General features: G+C 37.2%; 2 protein-coding genes across 6 annotated transcripts in view; both read left to right on the top strand.

Annotated features, from left to right (window-relative positions):
- adgrd1 (adhesion G protein-coupled receptor D1) overlaps nt 1-2,691 on the top strand; it is a 40,841-nt gene extending 38,150 nt beyond the window's left edge. For all 5 annotated transcript variants that reach the window (XM_087795770.1, XM_087795762.1, XM_087795753.1 and 2 more), the window contains 5 exons: nt 499-590; nt 654-780; nt 847-888; nt 963-1,055; nt 1,475-2,691. In XM_087795770.1, the coding sequence (XP_087651896.1) occupies nt 499-590; nt 654-780; nt 847-888; nt 963-1,055; nt 1,475-1,573 (453 nt within the window). In that variant the 3' untranslated portion in view covers nt 1,574-2,691. The remainder of the gene's footprint in view (nt 1-498; nt 591-653; nt 781-846; nt 889-962; nt 1,056-1,474) is intronic.
- Nucleotides 2,692-3,122: 431 nt separating this feature from the next.
- ulk1a (unc-51 like autophagy activating kinase 1a) lies at nt 3,123-18,247 on the top strand. Its single transcript, XM_087795724.1, has 27 exons — nt 3,123-3,579; nt 3,658-3,750; nt 3,830-3,871; nt 5,894-5,926; nt 6,006-6,042; nt 8,285-8,458; nt 8,580-8,653; nt 8,740-8,841; nt 9,467-9,525; nt 11,313-11,395; nt 11,467-11,517; nt 11,583-11,671; nt 11,778-11,922; nt 11,999-12,056; nt 12,753-12,842; nt 12,934-13,044; nt 13,119-13,207; nt 14,065-14,159; nt 14,756-14,877; nt 14,983-15,098; nt 15,501-15,578; nt 15,710-15,858; nt 15,944-16,119; nt 16,199-16,317; nt 16,893-17,050; nt 17,128-17,263; nt 17,366-18,247. Exons 1-27 carry the CDS (start codon nt 3,490-3,492, stop codon nt 17,419-17,421), a joined length of 2,625 nt encoding a protein of 874 aa, XP_087651850.1. The 5' UTR covers nt 3,123-3,489; the 3' UTR covers nt 17,422-18,247.
- Nucleotides 18,248-18,506: the final 259 nt, after the last annotated feature.

The raw sequence follows: 18,506 nt of genomic DNA, 5'->3' as shown, positions 1-18,506 counted from the left end.
TAGTAATTTAAGTTTAGCATGTAACATAATAAATAAAGTTTTGTAATTTAATACTGTTGGCTGCTTTACTTGATTTTCCCCAAAATCTGTGTCCAATATTTGTTAATCACAATCTGTTGAACAAAAAATTGTGGTTTTTGTTTGTTGGTTAAGTCATTTGTTCCTGCGACAATTATCTAGATTTTTTCCAATGTTTTCAATTTTAATGACTCATACAATAGTGATACATGTGTCCTCAATTTAGAATAAAAAAAACGTAATCAACCATGTTTAGAGTATCAGTAAATAAAGGTACAGGCGTCAAAGATGGTTGATTAAATACATTTATTTTGGTATCTTGATATCAAACACGCCCACAATCTGTCTATTATTGTATCGTCTTATTTGGTTTCCTTTTAATTCAGATTAAGATGAAATTCAAGTGTCATTATTGAACAATTCTTCAAGGTTCATTTTCTTTTCCATTATTGCGAAACACTTGTCTATTTTCATCCACAGGTCAACATTGGCATTCTGATATCTGTCACCCGAATTATTTCTCGTATCAGTGGAGAGAATTACAAGGTTCATGGAGATTCCAACGCAGTCAAGTAAGTGTTTGTGATCAAGTGGAGCAATTAAATAAGTTAAGTTAATTTAATATTTTGATCCAGGCTCACTGCGAAGGCTGTCGCTGTGCTGCTCCCTATACTTGGCATCTCGTGGATCTTTGGAGTTTTGGCAGTAAACCATTACTCTTTGCCATTTCTATACATCTTTGCAATATTCAACTCATTGCAGGTGAGAACATCTGAATCCGATTTACATTTTAAATAACCTGTCTAAGCTCTTGTCTCTTGTCTCCAGGGTTTTTTTGTCTTCTTGTTCCACTGCCTTCTGAACTCTGAGGTAACATTTTCTTTCCTTCTTCTCACCACATAACATAATTATAAACCTTTTTTTTATAATCATTGATTCTGCAGGTCAGAGCTGCTTTCAAACACAAAACCAAAGTGTGGTCCCTCACCAGCAGCTCCATCCGGAACGTCAATGTGAAACCCTTCAACTCTGATATTGTGAGTTAATAAACTCGCCACAAGGTGACGCTGTGTTAGCATGAATATCACCAACCAGGTCAGTTAGGTTCCTCAAAGCAGGATGATTGGTGTGAATCTGGATTTGAAATGTGTCATAAATCAGTGCACGTTAAAAATTGATCCCAGAATGAGAAAATCAGATGTTTTGCAGACAAAGAAGGAGATTGAAATGTTGAGTAGATTACCTTTGATTTTCTGGGAACTACTAAGAGGAAACTAAGGATCACTGATGGATGAATAAACAGGAGTTAATACAAGTGTTCTATGCTGAAACAGGATATTCTAATAATGTGAAAACAAAGGGTGACTCGGAATAATTAGCATCTGAAATGGGCTAATGCTGTTTCCCACCTGCCTTCTTAACTCAACAACACCCCTCCCCTCCTCCTGTGTTGCAGATGAATGGAAACAAGGAAGAAGGAGCAACCCCCACTAAGATGAACACTTGGGACAAAAGCACCAACTCGGCAAATCGCATCGACCTCTCAGCTGTATAGAACATCAACTACGAGACAAAAATAACTTTAAGAAGTTCTCCTCCACATGATTGATTTAAAAGAACAAACATTATCGCAGCTGGAACATTTTAAAGACAAGCAGAATCCAAAAAACTGTGCATTACGAAGTTTAGACCAATTTCTGTTCTCCTATAATTTTTGTCAATCGATTCCAAAGTTGTTTTTTCTTCCCTCATCCGTGTATTTGTGTTTTGTCACATGTAATTCTTATTTTTGTATTTATTGGTGATGTTAAGCTTAAGCTCTGTGCTATAGAGAATTGTGAGAGGATTCAGGATACAGACATTTTGTTTCCCAATAAAGTTTTCCACATTTAAAAGTAAACAAAAATGTTCAATAACTTGATGACAACTTATATTTTGTGAATGTTATCGTTTTAAGTATACAATTAAATAATAAATTCAATCCTTTTATTAAGAGAACCAACAAAAATAATTGATCGTTCATAATCTCAGTACAGTCTGTAAAAGGTAAATACAATGAAATGTTTATTTATTTTGTTTGTAATTTCTGCAAATATTTCAGCGGAACCTTCTTTTCCTTCATCAAAATTAACTTTTTTAAACATCATATCTGATATACTATGTCTGTGTTGTTTGCTTCATCTTTTTTTTACTCCTCTTTTCTGGGAATCTGTATTGTGAAGTAATGAAGTGTGACTTGGTGTGGGAAAGGACTTCTTTTTTTTCCTTTTTTTTTCAATCATACTGTGAGAAGAAGGGCGATGACGACTTTTAACTGTCAATGATGTCATTGATCTTACACTGTACCAAAATAAGGTTTCAACATTTACTGTGCTTCATTGTATGTTTTTGTTTTTTTATGTGACAGACCAGTGTTTAGGGTTTTTGTAAAAAACAGGATTGATGACTCACATTTTGTATTGGTTGATATTTGACCTTAAAATGTTTCCAAATTTGTTTTTTTTGTGTGTGTTTACCGTGCACCACCCATGACGGAAAAGGTGAAAATCCTACACACTGGTCTTCTAGAAGTTAATATTGCAGTATGTCAAACATGTGTATGGACTATATAGATTGTTGTTTTGTGGTACTATTTTGCTCTCCATGATCTTTAATTAAAGAGGTCAAACTTTATCTGTTGTTATGTGTTCTTTGGATATTTAATTTCATTTAATTGAAATGAGACTAATTCTAATGTGTTTCTAGGAAAGGAACACGTCTGGGCTTGTTTATTACAAATAAACCTGCTCTCTAATTTCATGTATTACGATAGAATGGTGCGTTTGCGTTCCAAAAATTTTTTTTAAAAAAGGTTACATGCGTATTTGCGACTGTTTGCTTGATCTGATGGTTTTTTTTAGAAACTGGATTTGGTGTCTGGTCCCAGCCAAAAAATATCCACATCAATTTCCTTAATAAAATATCGTTTTAACGCTAGACAATCCGGTCTGTTCAGAAATGTACGAGGTGGCCCTGAAGGCAGCGCCTGTGAACAGCTGGTTGTGTCTCTGCGCATGCTCAGTGCGCGCATGAATAACAGGGACAGTAAAAGGTGAAGAAGCAACTGTTTTTTTTACTACAGCTCAATGAAAACAAGCGCTCGGCAGCGCCAATGCGCCTTGACTATCGATTTAAAGTTGCTTGAACAGCGACTGAGGGTTATTTTATCACAACACGCGGATTTCATTTTGGCTAACGCGTTTGTTTACGTTTTGTATTTCTACTGTCGGTCCGAATTCTTCCTTTTATTGAAGGCAAAATGCGGATTTATAGAGTTTGGTGAGTGAAGATGATGTTTTTGAACCCTCATATTGGATTTCCCCGTACAAGAACTGGAACACAGAGAGACAGTGCGGCTGTTTCACTTGGGAATTCATCCTCCTGAACCTGCTCCTGCACTTCAGTCTGTTTTTATCATTTTTTTTATGATCCATGGAGTCTGTTGGGAGATTTGAGTTCAACAGGAGAGACCTGATTGGTCATGGAGCCTTTGCTATTGTTTTCAAAGGAAGACATAAGGAGGTAACTTCTATTTTTCCTCACCACTAACTGCTTGTGTTGACTGCTTAAATGTCTTAAAGTGTGTGTTTGCTTTTCAAGAAACGTGACTTGGAAGTCGCCATAAAATGCATCAACAAGAAAAACCTGGCCAAAACACACTCTCTTCTGGCAAAAGAAATCAAAATATTAAAGGTATCATTTGACTCGTATTTGTTGGGTTGGATATTTGCTTCATGGTGCTTTTAAAACAGTTTTTTTCCTTCTATTATAGGAACTCAAGCATGAGAAAATTGTGAGGTTGTTGGACTATCAGGTGGGTCTCAACTTAAACATGTTTCTTTGCCTATAAAACTGATGAAAATCTTTAACTATTACCAAGCTGTCTTTATATTTCTGCTTTCTGTAGCCATACATATTTGCTTTATAATGTGTATCAGAAGAAAATACTGGAATATGTTATCATTAAAATGACTTAACATTCATTTATATAGTCTATCTAATCTAATTTAATTACGATTATAATTCTTAGATGCAGATTCATCATTAGATATATATGTACTATGTTGTAGTTCTACAGTTATAGAATCCATGCGTTCTATACTTGCACTCTTGCGCTCTGACACTGAGGTGTGTTCACGTTAACAGTAAAAATAACCCCATTGAGTATTTTTTATGTAATATTCACATCACTAGTTGTGACTTTTCAATCATTGCATCATTTACTTGTATTTTCAAATACTTGGGAATATCATTGACCATGTCATGTATATTTAGTGCTACCAAGCTGGCTGCACTTATGAACACCTGTTGGGATGTTTGTTTGGAGTGAATGAGTTTCTCACCTTACCGTCACCTGGCTAGCACGCAGAAGTGAGTGAGCTGATACCTCCCTGCGGGTGACAGATGGCAGAAGCAGCAGCTTAAACAATAGCTTAAAAACTCAGAGTAGACACACAACAGCATGTGTTCTTAATGACACTAGATTATAACTTGTGATGCCAAACCAGGTGGAGCCATGTGTTTCTCCGTTAAGTTTGGATCTTATCGGAATATATACTTGCCTTTACAGTTCTGCTGTTGACACCCTAAACTGTAAACCCCATCACCTCACATCTCTGTCTAGTAGTAATAAACCCAGCAGCTAAAGTAAGATCGAGCAGTGACAAGTTCAGACCCAGGATATTTCGAGGCATCATCAAGTGGATGACGGAATGTTTTGTTCATTTTGATGTCAGAAATATGTAACTAGACACTTGTACCTAAGACTGGGGCCATATATTGATTTTTTTCAAAGTAATAAAATCATGTCGATTCCATGTAATAATTATGTTAGTGTTTTGTCTAAAATATCTTTATTTTCATCTGTATCTAAGGTCTGACAACTGTATCACCTTTATATCATTTTAAAACAGTACAAAATATTACACTTATACATTGACTATATATTTTTCTGAATTGCCAAATACATATGATGAATTTATGATGTCAAAATTACACTTGATTTAAAAAGACACACAACTATTCTCCTAATTTAACCAAAATGGATAATGTTGTTTAAGTAGAATGTAGAATAAAAACTAAACTTTTCTTTTAACTCCATTCAATGAATTAGAAGTATATCTGTTCAGAATTACAGTTATTTTGTAATGCTTGGCAAACCACTCATAACCTATAAAAAATATATTTTACTATAAACACATGGGATTTATAGCAATAAAATAACTTAACAAAGGTGGATATGCTCAACTTGAGTCAGGAATAACTTTTGGTATCATGTTATTTTTTACGTTAGTGCTAAATTTAATCACGTGGATATGATCCAGCAATTGTTTTGGCATTTAGGTTGTTTTTTCTTACGTTTTAATGGCAAGAGACTCTTTTCAGGTTAACGTCATAATTAGTTGTTGCATAACCTTAATGCATTCAATAAAAACTGTTTTAGGCGGAGCTATTGTTACCCTTTTAACATGGGAATCATTTTACAATCTGCTGCTGGCTAATTGGCTTTTTCTCAAAATCTAGTTAGTACTTGATGATACTTGTTTCAGGCTTGTAAGGCGTGTATAGCAACTGTCAACATCAGAGCCCTTTTGAAAGTGAAGGTGATAAGAACCGCTTATCTTCCTGCTTTTACATCATAATACAGTTTTTTTCTGGGCTAACCTTTGACCGGTATCTTTGCTATTCTGGTACACTGTCTAAACGTGGCTTTTCATAGCACACACTTTACCTTTGTTATTGTTATAACAAACTGCTACTTGTGTATATAAATAAATACTCATCAGTAAATGCATCACTGTTGCATCGTGTTAAAACTGTTGTGTGCTTCTTCCAGGAAATAGGAGGATGTGTGTATCTCATCATGGAGGTAAGAGACTCTAAAAAAAACAACCTGTCTGTTGTTGTAAATCTCATGTAAGTTAATTGCCTTCTTTTGTTTGTTTTAGTACTGCAATGGCGGCGACCTGGCAGACTATCTTCAGAGTAAGTGTTGTTTTGGTCCCTGACATGTACAATTAAACGGGTTGTTGCTAACAAGAGCAGACTGTTGTTGTGTGTCAGTGTGTTTGGACCCGCTTAAGGTTGGGGTAGTAAGAGGATTTTTTTCCCCTGTGTTTTAGTGGAATAATAGGATTTTAATCTTGGCAGGTGCTGGTGAGGTCAGGAGGTCAGTTCCCACGGTTAGTTAGGCAAATCGTCTGTTAGGCACTTGAAGTTAACCCTACAGACTAGTTAGATAATATGGAAAAAATACCTTTTTCGTTTCTGTTACCTCACCTCGTCCTCGCATTTTAATTTCACAATGTAATCTCTGAGGGCACGGTTACTCTCAGCATGTGTTCTCATCCTTAATATGAATCATGGTCAACAGTATATGCCAAATATTTTAATGTTGGTTTAGTGTGTTGGTGTATTTTTGCGACAGTGCCAGCATCTCTTATCTTGCAGACGCTTGGGTCACTGCCACCCGGCTATTTGCAGCAAGTAACACTTGGCAGGGCTAATGTTGTGCCCAAATGACCTCACCCATCTGTCGCTCACTTAACCCTTGTCTATGTCATGGAAAACTACTGCCCAAAGTCATAGTGGATGGGGAATATTTGGTTGAAATGTAAATTATTGACATGTAAGAATTTGTAAAAAATACATTGTTGAACAGTGTCAATTCTTAAAACTACAATGTGTTTTTACTGACAAAAACTTAACAATAATACACTAATAATACAGGATCTGGAAATGCAAATATATTGTTTTTAAAAAAAAATCAGCCAATCATCCAGAAATAGGTCACTGGGGGCTTTTCAGTGGTTTGTATCAGCAGTCTTGTCTTGACACTGAGGGCTAATTTTAGGAAGAAATAGCAAGAAGCCTTCAAGGTACATTTTTAGCTTGTGGGAAATGGGTTTCATTCCTTTCTGAGTGAGTTTTGTAAGTCCTCCCTGCTCTTGCTTGGGGTGTTACTGAGTGTTCCGTTGTCAAAGAACAAACCATTGTAAATGGTAGGATAGCCCAAATTGTGAGTTTTTTGTCTCTTTTTATATGTGCTGCATTAAGTGGCGTTCAGGGTTTTCTTCGGGTCTTTGCCCTTTGCAGCCAAAATTTTTCTTCACTGACCCTGTTTTCTTTGTGAACTCGTCTTTTTGTTAAGGGTCTGATACCATTGGACCTTCCTCTGATTGATGGTATCAGGATTAAATTAGTTCATTATACCTGCTACACATACAGGCACAAATTGTTCTTGTCGCGATTGAATCTCATTTCTGGACAAAATATCATAAACACCAATCATCATTCGAACATTTTCCTGTCCTTAGATTGATAGTTGGAGAAGTGCATTTTTTCAATTTGGATTTTTATGAAAGAGATAATGTTTAATGGGGATAAAACTAAATTAGTACAGCATAGCACAACTTGTACCCTGGGAGTACAAAGATGGTCATTTTGTAGAATGTCCTAGATCAGGAAAGCACAGTTCAATGTACCCTTTATATTTGGAGACTGATTTCTTAAAACTGTATCAAAACACTGAGCACAAAGCCAACTTTGAAACTTGGCCCACGAGACACTTGTGCAAAACGAATCAATCGGTTGCTGTTAACAGAGCCAGCACGCATAAGTCAGTAGTAAAAGAAATCGAAAACACAGTCATTATAAAATTGAGTGTTTAATAAAGATGGAAAATATGTACAAAAAATCTTGTAAAAAGTCAAATATTGGTAATTATTCTCCCTGTGACAGAAAGTTGTTTCAGTTGCTTGTGTTCAAGTAAATTAAAAAACCTGCTGGGGTTGATCAGACCTGATACATCTACTATCAGGTCACAATTATGAAATGATCAATACCATACAAGGTTTGTTTGTTGTGCATGTTTATGACTGTGAACAAACTTTGCTGCTTAGTTTGTGGTATAGAAAGTGTGTTCCAGCAAATGAATAACTAGGTCATCGTAACTGACTGTGACCATTTTTTTTTCTGTAGACAGATTGATGAGCAAGGCATGGATAAAGTCGATTTCCATTGCAGGCATTAATAATTTATCTGAATCAATCCCAGACTTTAAGGTTGAAGATGCAATTTAGAAGTGTAATTTCCGTCTTCACCGAATAAGAGCATGAAAAAAAGATGGAAGTGACATTGACTCTGCTAGTAGTAAACCCAATGATCAGTTATTATCTTGATTTCTTGTCAAAAGTATCAACTCTTATGGTGTTCATCTGCTCTACAGTGAAGGGGACATTGAGTGAGGACACGATCCGAGTATTCCTTCAGCAAATTGGAGAGGCCATGAAGGTTCTACAGAGCAAGGGCATCGTCCACAGAGACCTGAAACCCCAGAACATCTTGCTCTGCCACCCACAGGGACGCAGGTCCAGTTTCCACAACACCAGCATCAAATTAGGTAATGAACTTGAACTGATTCAATTTAGCCGATTCATCAATGATGGCCAGTATACTCTTTATATAGGCATCTTTTTGGTCACCAAAGGTCATTATTTCTTCTGGTTTCTCTTTTGTACCAGCTGATTTCGGTTTTGCGCGTCACCTTCAAACAAACACCATGGCGGCAACTCTGTGTGGCTCACCCATGTACATGGTGAGTTGTTTACTTGCTTGTATTGCTTCATGAGCTTTTAATGTTCGAGTGTTTGTAAGCAGAGTTGTGTGTTTGTGTCGATGCAGGCTCCCGAGGTCATCATGTCCCAGAACTATGATGCCAAAGCAGATCTTTGGAGTCTAGGCACCATTGTTTACCAGTGTCTGACTGGCAAAGCCCCGTTTCAGGTGAGTAAGAATCCCACTAAATCTGTGACAAAAGACTCAAAAGGTTTCCTGAAAAACACATTACATAATAACTGATGGATCTGTTTTGTACATGGGTTCTAAGAAAGGGCCCCACTCATTAGCAACACTATGTTGTGCATGATGCATCCTTTTCAGAATTTAGAAACATGGTCACAGAATTAAATGCCACCTGCTTTTCCAAGTGACGCGCGTCATCCCTGGTGTTGTTATTGCAAAACCACGTGGCTATCTGAGCGCACGAAAATAGCTGCGTAAATATTGCTCCAGAAATAAGATTTCAGCTTGAGATGAGTTCCAATCAAGTTGTCTATTACGTACAAGCAGTATTCTCTGTTTTTATTTATGGGATCCAAATGATTATGTTTATTTAGTGAAGGAGTGAATAAACATTGTACCGGTTAGGGCTATTTCAAGTGCAGTTTCTTAGAATGTTATTTCCTGGACGGCATAAAAGATCAGCGAGTTTAACAGGTCCAGGGGACAAAGTGTGCTGCCGAGCATGTAGATTATGATCCTGATGTTTAAGCATTTCCCTTGTCACATGTATTCTGCAAACAAAACGTTCTCATTTTGTCCTCTTTTGTGTGTTTTGGTGTGTGTACAGGCCAGAACTCCACAAGAGCTCAGACGCTTCTATGAATGCAACAGGACCCTCTTGCCACGGTTGGTGAACATTGAAAAAAAAAAAAACATGAGCAAACACACACACACACATGAGACATGCGCAGGTGGTGGCAAGTGTTTGCGTGAGCCCTGTTTGCAGTTTCAGCTTTCAGTGGAGTGAAGTAGTCTCTGTCCTGGACTCTCTTTCACTGACAGTTGCGTGAATCATGTTGACTCTGGACACGTTTCCAATGATGCAACCACACAGACAAACACATGTTTTTCGACTGACACTTTTAGACCCCAGTGTTAAAACAGAAGACATTGATATGGCGGCAACAGCCGTGTGGAACTTTCTAGATGAACATCATGATGAAGATTTATCCCAAGTGTAGCTTAAATGAAATCTATCCTAGCACCACATGGTTTAATCTACTTAAGTAATACCAATTTTAAAAAGTGTGATAACTCAACAAAGTGTGTTCGACACATGGCTTGTTGTTTTCTTGTCATTCTATATTAAGCCTGAGCGGCTCCAACCGGACACTACGATCATTTTTCACATAACCCACATAACTCAGCAATCGTACCTACAGAGGTACATATGGTGAAATTCAAAAGATGATTCAGAGTGACAGTGTTTTTTATTTCTGTGGATTTCATAATTGCCCTGCTCTCTGGATTCACAAACAAAAACCTGTGGGTGGGCATTTATTGGTCACTCTATTGAGAGTAGATACCTGAATGTCAAATTGTTCCACAGTGTAAACAAAGAAAGTGTCTGGTCCTTGGAGTTTGGACAGACACCCACAACGCCAAGAGCATCAATAAAACTTTTTTTAATGTGCTTTTGGAAAGGCTAAACAACGATACTTTGGTAGTGATGAAAATAATTATATGGCAAAACGTATATAATAATGATCCAGGAGTAGATCTGTCAGGAATCTATTGATATCTATATTTTGGAAGACAATGATAAATAATTGTTTTAAAAAATAATAAATGGTTCTTTCTGGAAAAACTCAATTCTCATTCCACCATGCAACCTGGAACTTTTTTTCAGCCAATGCTGGACATATTGTTGAAAATGACTATGAGTTTTTGATGATTAATTAATCACAAATTAGTTTTATGTACTGTAATACCCAAGATGAAAAACTAACAATGAAAAGAAAAAAACAATAAATGAATATACCTAAACATGACCAGATGGAAGGTTGTAAAAATCTAATTGTTATGAAATGTTTTTAATGTAATGTAACTGTTGATACCCCCTGCTACACACACACAAAACAAATTAAAAGAATCAGGGATAGTGTCAGTAGTGTGAGTTTTGTGCAACTAGATATATGCATACATATGTATCTATACAGTTTGAAAATGTTTAGATTACCGAATCACAAATAATGAATTTGATATGCAGCGACAGCGAAACTTTAACACCCCATTTGGTGTTTTGCAATATGGCTTTTCATTTAAATAACACTTTTTACATACAATGGTTAAAGTTCAATTTAGGTTTAAGTTTCACAGCTTTTTGATCACATAGTTAAATACTGGCAGATTGTTTTTGTTTTTGCACTTCAAACCAATTTTACAATTCCATGAAAGAGTCTGTGTCATTATTAAAAGAAAAAGTTTTTCTGTTTGACTTGTTTCTAAACCTTCACGGACTTCAGCCCACATGCCTTAAGTAAATCTTTTGTGTACTGTAGTCTAATGATGGAGTGAGTCATAGTTTTCCACTGCGCTGTCTACACATAATGATCATCGATGTTTCCAACCAGGATTAAGGATTAGTGCTGTTTTGTTGGGAGTTCATTTTTAAACCAATTTTCTTTTAACAGCATCCCCAAAGAGACATCCAGCAACCTCAGACATCTCCTCCTCGGACTTCTACAAAGAAACCCCGAAGATCGGATCAGCTTTGGTAAACATCCTCCTGCGGTCTCCATTCAACTCCTCTGAAGTGATTCAAGATTCAAGCTTTTCTTTTTTCAGATGAGCTTTTCGACCATCCTTTCTTGACGACAACTTTGAGCTCAAAGAAATGTATGTAGCTGTAAATCTTATTTTTTTGGTTAAGCCTTTTTAAACACAGATGTATGTTTCCACAGCTGCTTCAGCTCCCGTGGTGCTCTACCCAGACTCGGCTTCAGGAAGCTCCTCCAGTGGCTCGTCCACATCCAACCAGGCCTCCCCTCAAGTGAGCACCACATACCCCTTAGATTAACAAAGTTATCTAGCATTTTAAAGCTGCACGTAAAAGTGTCAATTTTGAGTTTGTCTCATCAAACTTTTCTCCACTTCAGCATTCCGAAGGAGAGCTCCAGTGTACTCAGCCGACCATAGTGGAGCCGTGCAGAGATGACACTCCTGAACTTAAAGGGAACGCTGCTGAGCAGATCAGTTCAATTTCAACTGAGGATTTTGTTATGATACCAGCTAGAGTCCGATGTAAGGCTGCATCTACAGCTCAAGTGTCATCATTGAGCTTTTTACGAGCCTTGAACATGTGTTTCTATGTTTGTAGGCAACTACACGTGTGAAGGAACTGGGTCGCCAATTGACAGCTGCATGATATACAGTGGGTGAGTCTAAACAAGACATTACTTCAGATAGAGAATGCAAGAGGAAGGAAACATCCTTTTTCCTCTTTATTCTGTCCCAAAAACATGCACATGCTTGACTCATTAAACTCTTAGCAGATGCAAACAGGTATAAGATATTTGTTTTTAAAAATGTAGTACTTTGCACGGTCGAAAGATTCCTGAGACAGAGAATATTAACTACCGAACCCAATATTTTAACTTAACTTTCCTTTACAGTTCCACCTAAAGCCCTGGCCACAGATGAGTTAACACATAGATTATAAGTACCACAATTTATTAAGTGACATCTTAAACAAATAAAATTCGTTTTTTAATGATTAATTTGCTTTGCTTTTTTGTAATTTCAACTTATTTTGATGTAACATGACCCATTCAATTTTGTCAGACTATATTGAACTAATATAAATGCCTATATGCTAGAATGGTTTTGCATAAAAATCTATAAATTTAGGAATCCTTCATTTAACACTCAATAAATCAAATAGTTTTTTTAGTTTAACTATTACAGTCAAAACTGTTTTTATGATAGACAGCTTTCATTATTGACTTAAGGGTCTGATGAAGCTGTATACAGAAGAAATAGAGCTCAACTTGGATACATTGATCAACTACATGTGTAGGTAAAGATGTGAGATGAAATAAATAGAACTTTAATGTCTTTGAATCCTCCATCAGGTGCTCACCAGTGGCTGAGAAACTTGCTGTAGGTGCTCGTAGAGTTCTGCCACCCTCTCCAAGACTGCACTGTCCTGCTAAACTGGCCTGGTAAGGGAGATGAAACTGAACACACACACGTCAGTTATATCCTGTAAGAAGATGCTTATCTTAACCCTTCATGTTTCACTTTTTCCGACAGCAAGCCGGCGGAATTTGGCGATCAAAACCGCAGCAGCTCGCAGGCTATTCCTGTGCCTACTCAGATTCAGAACTACCGACGTATGGAAGAGAACCTCAACGGCTCCCCCAGGTCATTTGAGCTACTCATCGACCAGACTGACTATTTTAACTGTTTCCAAACTGACACTTCTTCCCCTGTTTCAGGGTCAGGCTGTGTGAGAACTCCCCACAATATGGAAGTGAGGGGGGTCAAGTCTTTGGAAGAGCTGGACTTCAAAGTTTATCTCCACTTGGTCAGTGTTAGAATAAAAGGTTGATATCAAACATTCACAGTAAAATGTGATATTGGGGATACAACACAAACTGCTAGTTTGGGTAGTTCATCTATTAAGCATGTTCGCTGGTTTTATTGTTGTTAAATAACAAAGTCCCAATGAACAACAATACATTTTTAAATTGTGTAATGCAGAGTATTACTGATATTACTCCTCTGCATTTCACATCCTCTTAAAAGAAATTTGCTGATTTTAAGTTGCATTTTTTTGTAAAGAACAAAAAATTATAGAACTAGCTATGGCAATTAAATTTACTAAAGGATGGGTAAAAAAAAATGAAAGAAGAGAAGCAAGGATCGGTTAATATGATGGGAAAATGTAAACATTTTTATAAACTAAGATAAAGTTGTCATTTAATTGCATTTTATTTATTTTTATATCCATTTGATTTAATTATCCTTAATGGAATTCGAAAATAAAAAATATTGTTGATATTATTTCAAAGTAATTTATTTCTAAAAGGAACTTTCTTTCAATTTGTTTTGATGGAAAAAAAACAACGACTTACAAATACTTACGTCTTTTATTGTCTGCTGGAAACCTTGTACATCATTTTAGATTTGTATTCTAACCTCACTTTTGTTGTGCCTTTCATATTGCATGGAATCCTTGAATGAGGGCCACATAAATACAGTCAAATGGCCATATCTGGCCCCTGAGCCAATATTTACTACACAGGCCTGCAGGCTGTTTGATTTACTTTCCTGTTTATTTTTAGCAAAAACGATCCACCGGCCGTGTCTTGGTTTAATTAGCAGGTGTCCACTTCTATTTGTGCTGATTTCTAATCCGTCTCCACCCTCTGTTCTCTGAAGGAGGCGCCACACCGAAGACCCCGGAGCAAAGTCTACCATTCGATACAAGGACTGGACAGATCACAAGCCATGATGACGTTGAGAATATTTCCAAGGTTAGATTTCCCCCAGGGCTGCCAGTGCTGTTTTAAGGCTTTGGGGGTCTGCAGGGGTTAACATACATTTAAAGTTTTGCTAGAAATAAAAGACTGCCACAGATTAATGCTCACCCAATGTGGACATCTAATAAACAAGCTCCTGTACCATTCTAGGGGCAGAAAAATGCTGTCACAAAAGTGCCAATTTGTAGTCCTCGTTGAATTTGATCAGTTTTAGAATATTCTTAAAATGTTTTAAGCATAAGCCATCTTATTCTCAGTTTGTTTCTTAATGATTTGTAATCAGTAAACTTGGCACCGCAGCAGAACACATACCAGTGACACCAACAGGTTTGGTTAATCTAAAATTGTATTACGTAAGAGAGAGAAACATATTTTTGCTTTTTTGTGTGTGTGTGTTTTTTATGGCATTATTTTAGCCTCTTTTATAATTTATATTTAATATTTACCACACTTGCTAGCTACACAGACTTGCATTTTTAAATGTGTATTGATGTTTGGTGTTATGTAATTGCCGCCCCAACGACCCATTTTCCCCAGTTGCATAACCGTGTTATGAATTCAAAGGTGAATAACTCTCACTCTCAAAACAGGTTCAAGCCAGGAAGATCAATAGAACCAAGACGGTTCCCAATCTGCAATCTCCAGAGTTGACTCTTGCAGTCCAAACTAAAGTGAACAGGACGCCAGGCAATAAGAAAGGGTCATTCAAAAGGTAGGTTTATCATTTAATATTCCATTACTGCCTTGTAGTGCCTTGTGGTCTGTGCTGAGATGAATAAACAGTCGGCTCAATATCTTCTGCTGTATCCGATGACAGGTCAGTGAGCACTGGGAAGCTGTCGGAGACGGTTCTCAAGGCTGCGTATGAAGCTGGTTTCCTTCATTATGGAAGTAATGACAGTCTAAAGTACGAGAAAAGCATGGACACTACAGGTATGTTTCACCTTGTTTGCCTGAATTTGTAGAGAATAAAAACTTATTAAGATCGAAATTTCAGCACTTAGAATTGTATTTTTTGCATACATTAAATTAAACGCATGAACAATTAAGATTATGCTTGTCAGGATTATTCAATCTTTCACTAATGTTCATCTTGGTGCCGCAGAATGGTTGCCTTGGTGCTTGGTTCTGTTTTTCTATTGCTTATTTTCTGTGTTATCATATTTCATTCTTTTATTCTTTGTTGCCACCACACAAAAATATTATTTTGTGTTTCCAACACTCGCAATAAAATATTCTGATTGTGATTTCTAAGCTCAGTTACGTCTATTTTTACGTTAAAGTTTACCAACAGCACCACCTGCTGGCTGTGATGCAGTATTTTTTTTTCGACAGAGTCCCCGTCTCCTACCACCTTCACTGTTGGCTCTCCGTGTGTAGGAAGCTCTCCTCCTGATAGAAGGCTACTCAATGGTATGTTTTTGTATCTGGAAAACGGTGTATCTTTAGAAATGAGGCTCATAAGCAACATTGTAAAAAATGAAACATGTTTTTCTTTTTGTAAAAAGTAACTTTACACATGGTTGTCTGTGTCTCACATGAAGGGTCACCCAACTTCTACAGCTCGGCGTGGCTGCTCAACAGTTTACAGAGAGGAAGTCGAAGGAACAGTGAGACCGAATCTATGGAGGCTGCGTCGCACTGCAGCCTGGTCTTCCTCCCTCCAGAGCTTCCTGAAGATACTCTGATGGAGGTAATTACGAACAATGCCACATTATGAGAGTGACTTGTTCCAGGCTTCTGCTGGTTATTATTAACAAACGTGTTGACATTTTCAGCAGGCGCATTCAGACGCCCTGAGTGACCTTCATTTCACCCTGGCTTTCGTCCAATGCGTCATGGAAGTGGCTGCCTCGAAAGACTCGGGGCAGGAGAAAACCTGCAGTCCTGACGTTTCTTTCTTGGAACAAAGTTTAGTGACTGATCAGATCAGTCTTCTTAGCAAAGAGTGGAGGTGAGAATCTGGAGAATAACATTTAAAATGTGCTATTTATTTACCTTACTTTAACTTATAACCATATGTCTTCTGATAGCACTGCAGAGCAGCTGGTCCTCTACATGAAGGCAGTGGAGTTTCTCTCAGAAGCTCTGAATGCTGCCAAAGAGAACATCAAGGAAGGTCTACTATGCCCCTCCTCCACCGTCAAGCAAGGTGAGATAACAAAATATTTAGAATCATTAGTTAAGTATTCTACCAAAAAGTAGGTCTAGAGCGGTTCAAAACATTATTCTACTGACCTCAGGGCCACATTTGGACACGCTATAGAAGATGAATGATCTATGTCTCTGACTCCCTCTAGTGTTATTACAGTGTAATCTCATTGTCGACTAAAAGTTGTGTCTCTTGCCCTCCTGCGACTCCCTGCATCATAAAAACGAAAAGAGACCGGCTTTTGTGTTGGTTTTTGTGTTGAAATGTTCATGTACTTCGGCCTAAATTGGAAATGCATGCAACCACCATCTTTAACTTATACTAGCAGTAATGTAGTGAAGTGTATCACTAAAATAATAGAAAGGATTGTTAAAAATAAAAACCAATTATTTCATGAAAATACAGATAAATGCTACATAGTGCTGCTTTAATGGCCTTAATTAAACAAAAAATATGTCTGTAACAAATTATTTTATTGTAAAAAGAAAACTTTAATGATTCTGAAAAATCTAATCAACTTTAAACTGTATTGTTATTAAATAGTACTTATTTAATGTCTCATGTGTGGTTCGCAGTCATCAGGAAGCTGAACGATTCCTACAAAAGCTGTGTGATGTACTGTCGCTCCCTCACTGACCGGCTGCAGACTTTCTTCGTGGACAAGCAGAAACTCATGGATCGTTTCATTGGCCTTACAGCGGAGAAACTCATCTACACCCACACGGTGCACATGGTGAGTTCAGCAGATTATTCGTTTTCTTTATAATATATTTGAGATTTGCAAAACGTCACCTAACGTGAATCTTGTAGGTTCAAAGTGCAGCGTTGGATGAGATGTTCCATTGTGGAGCAGCGTCTTTCCAGCGTTACAATAAAGCCCTTCTGCTTATGGAAGGTCTTTCTCGCATGGTCACCGAAGAAAAAGACATTAGGGGCATCGATAAATGTGAGTTCATCTATTTCATTTGGTTTTATTTATTGCACTTGTAAAACTCTCCTGATACAAAGTTTTAAAACTACAGCTAAAAACATTTTTTGATGTCTGCAGGCAAACATTGCATTGAGCGACGCCTTGCTGCTCTCCAGGCTTTACACAACCTGTGAGAGTCTCTTCGTCCGTCTCCCTCCAATGCACAGGAGGATACAAACAAGCACTTTGATGTTTTGGGGAAAGACCACTGGAGTCTCGGCTCATGTCCCAACACCCTGTCTACTTGACACAGCTGCACAGAAAAAAGGCTGGAGCTTCTGTTTGAGATGTTTAGCTCTCAAGACTTTTAATTAACATCTTATCATAAATGTCAGTATTTGATTTATTGTGTTACATGTGTTACACTCAGAAATATCTGATCAAATTGCAACTCATTTGTTTTTTACTTGAAACTAGAATTGTGTGGATTTAATGGCTTTTTCTCAAATATTTCAAGATTAGGATTTTAGACAAAAATCCAGCCAGCAAGGTTCAAATGATAACGACCAAATATCATCCATGTGTAGCAAACATAGTGAAACTTCGCCGGCTTTAGGGGTTTTGTCATCATCTTTGATCATTCTTAGCACAAAGAAAACAACATTTGACACGTGAATGTTCTGATGTTTGAATGAAAAAATGTCGTCCTCTGGGAGTCAGGTCCTCAGTATGAGACACTGTAAGTGATGAGCAATCACATGTTTTTTTTCTTCAAAAAATGTTTTTTTTTAACGAGTGTGAGTGTAAGGCAGGAATTTGCTTTTATTGTCTTGACAAGCCTTCCTTTAAAGATGATTGTAGTGAATTTGTAGTTAAGTTAATAAGTCAATCGTTAATGTTTATTAGACACAACACGTTATTTTTTAACTGCACATTTGTGTTGTTTGATTGACATCAATTGACTGCCTTTTTCCAATCGTATCGCCAAACTATTTTGCCATGCTGTGTTTTACACTGAATTTTAATAAAATCTTTGGTTGGCACATGTTATATTTTCTTTTTTAGTAGATGTTATTCAAAAAGTAATTAAGTAAATTACTTTTTGGATTCAAAACCCCCCTCTGTGCAGTAAGTCATGATTAACTAGTAGGTAATGAGCATCTTCACCTTCACCTTTAACAATGGATCACAGACTCAATTGTGTCCACAGCTATGAGGCTTTAACAGTGAAGCTTCTACCCGTCCTTTTTTTGCACAAAAAAGTAAAATGCATGAAATG

Source organism: Callionymus lyra, chromosome 1, assembly GCF_982586985.1.
Source record: "Callionymus lyra chromosome 1, fCalLyr1.hap1.1, whole genome shotgun sequence".
Lineage (NCBI taxonomy): Eukaryota > Metazoa > Chordata > Actinopteri > Syngnathiformes > Callionymidae > Callionymus > Callionymus lyra.
Note: the sequence above shows the minus strand (reverse complement) of the source record. Positions and strands in the feature narration are given on the sequence as shown.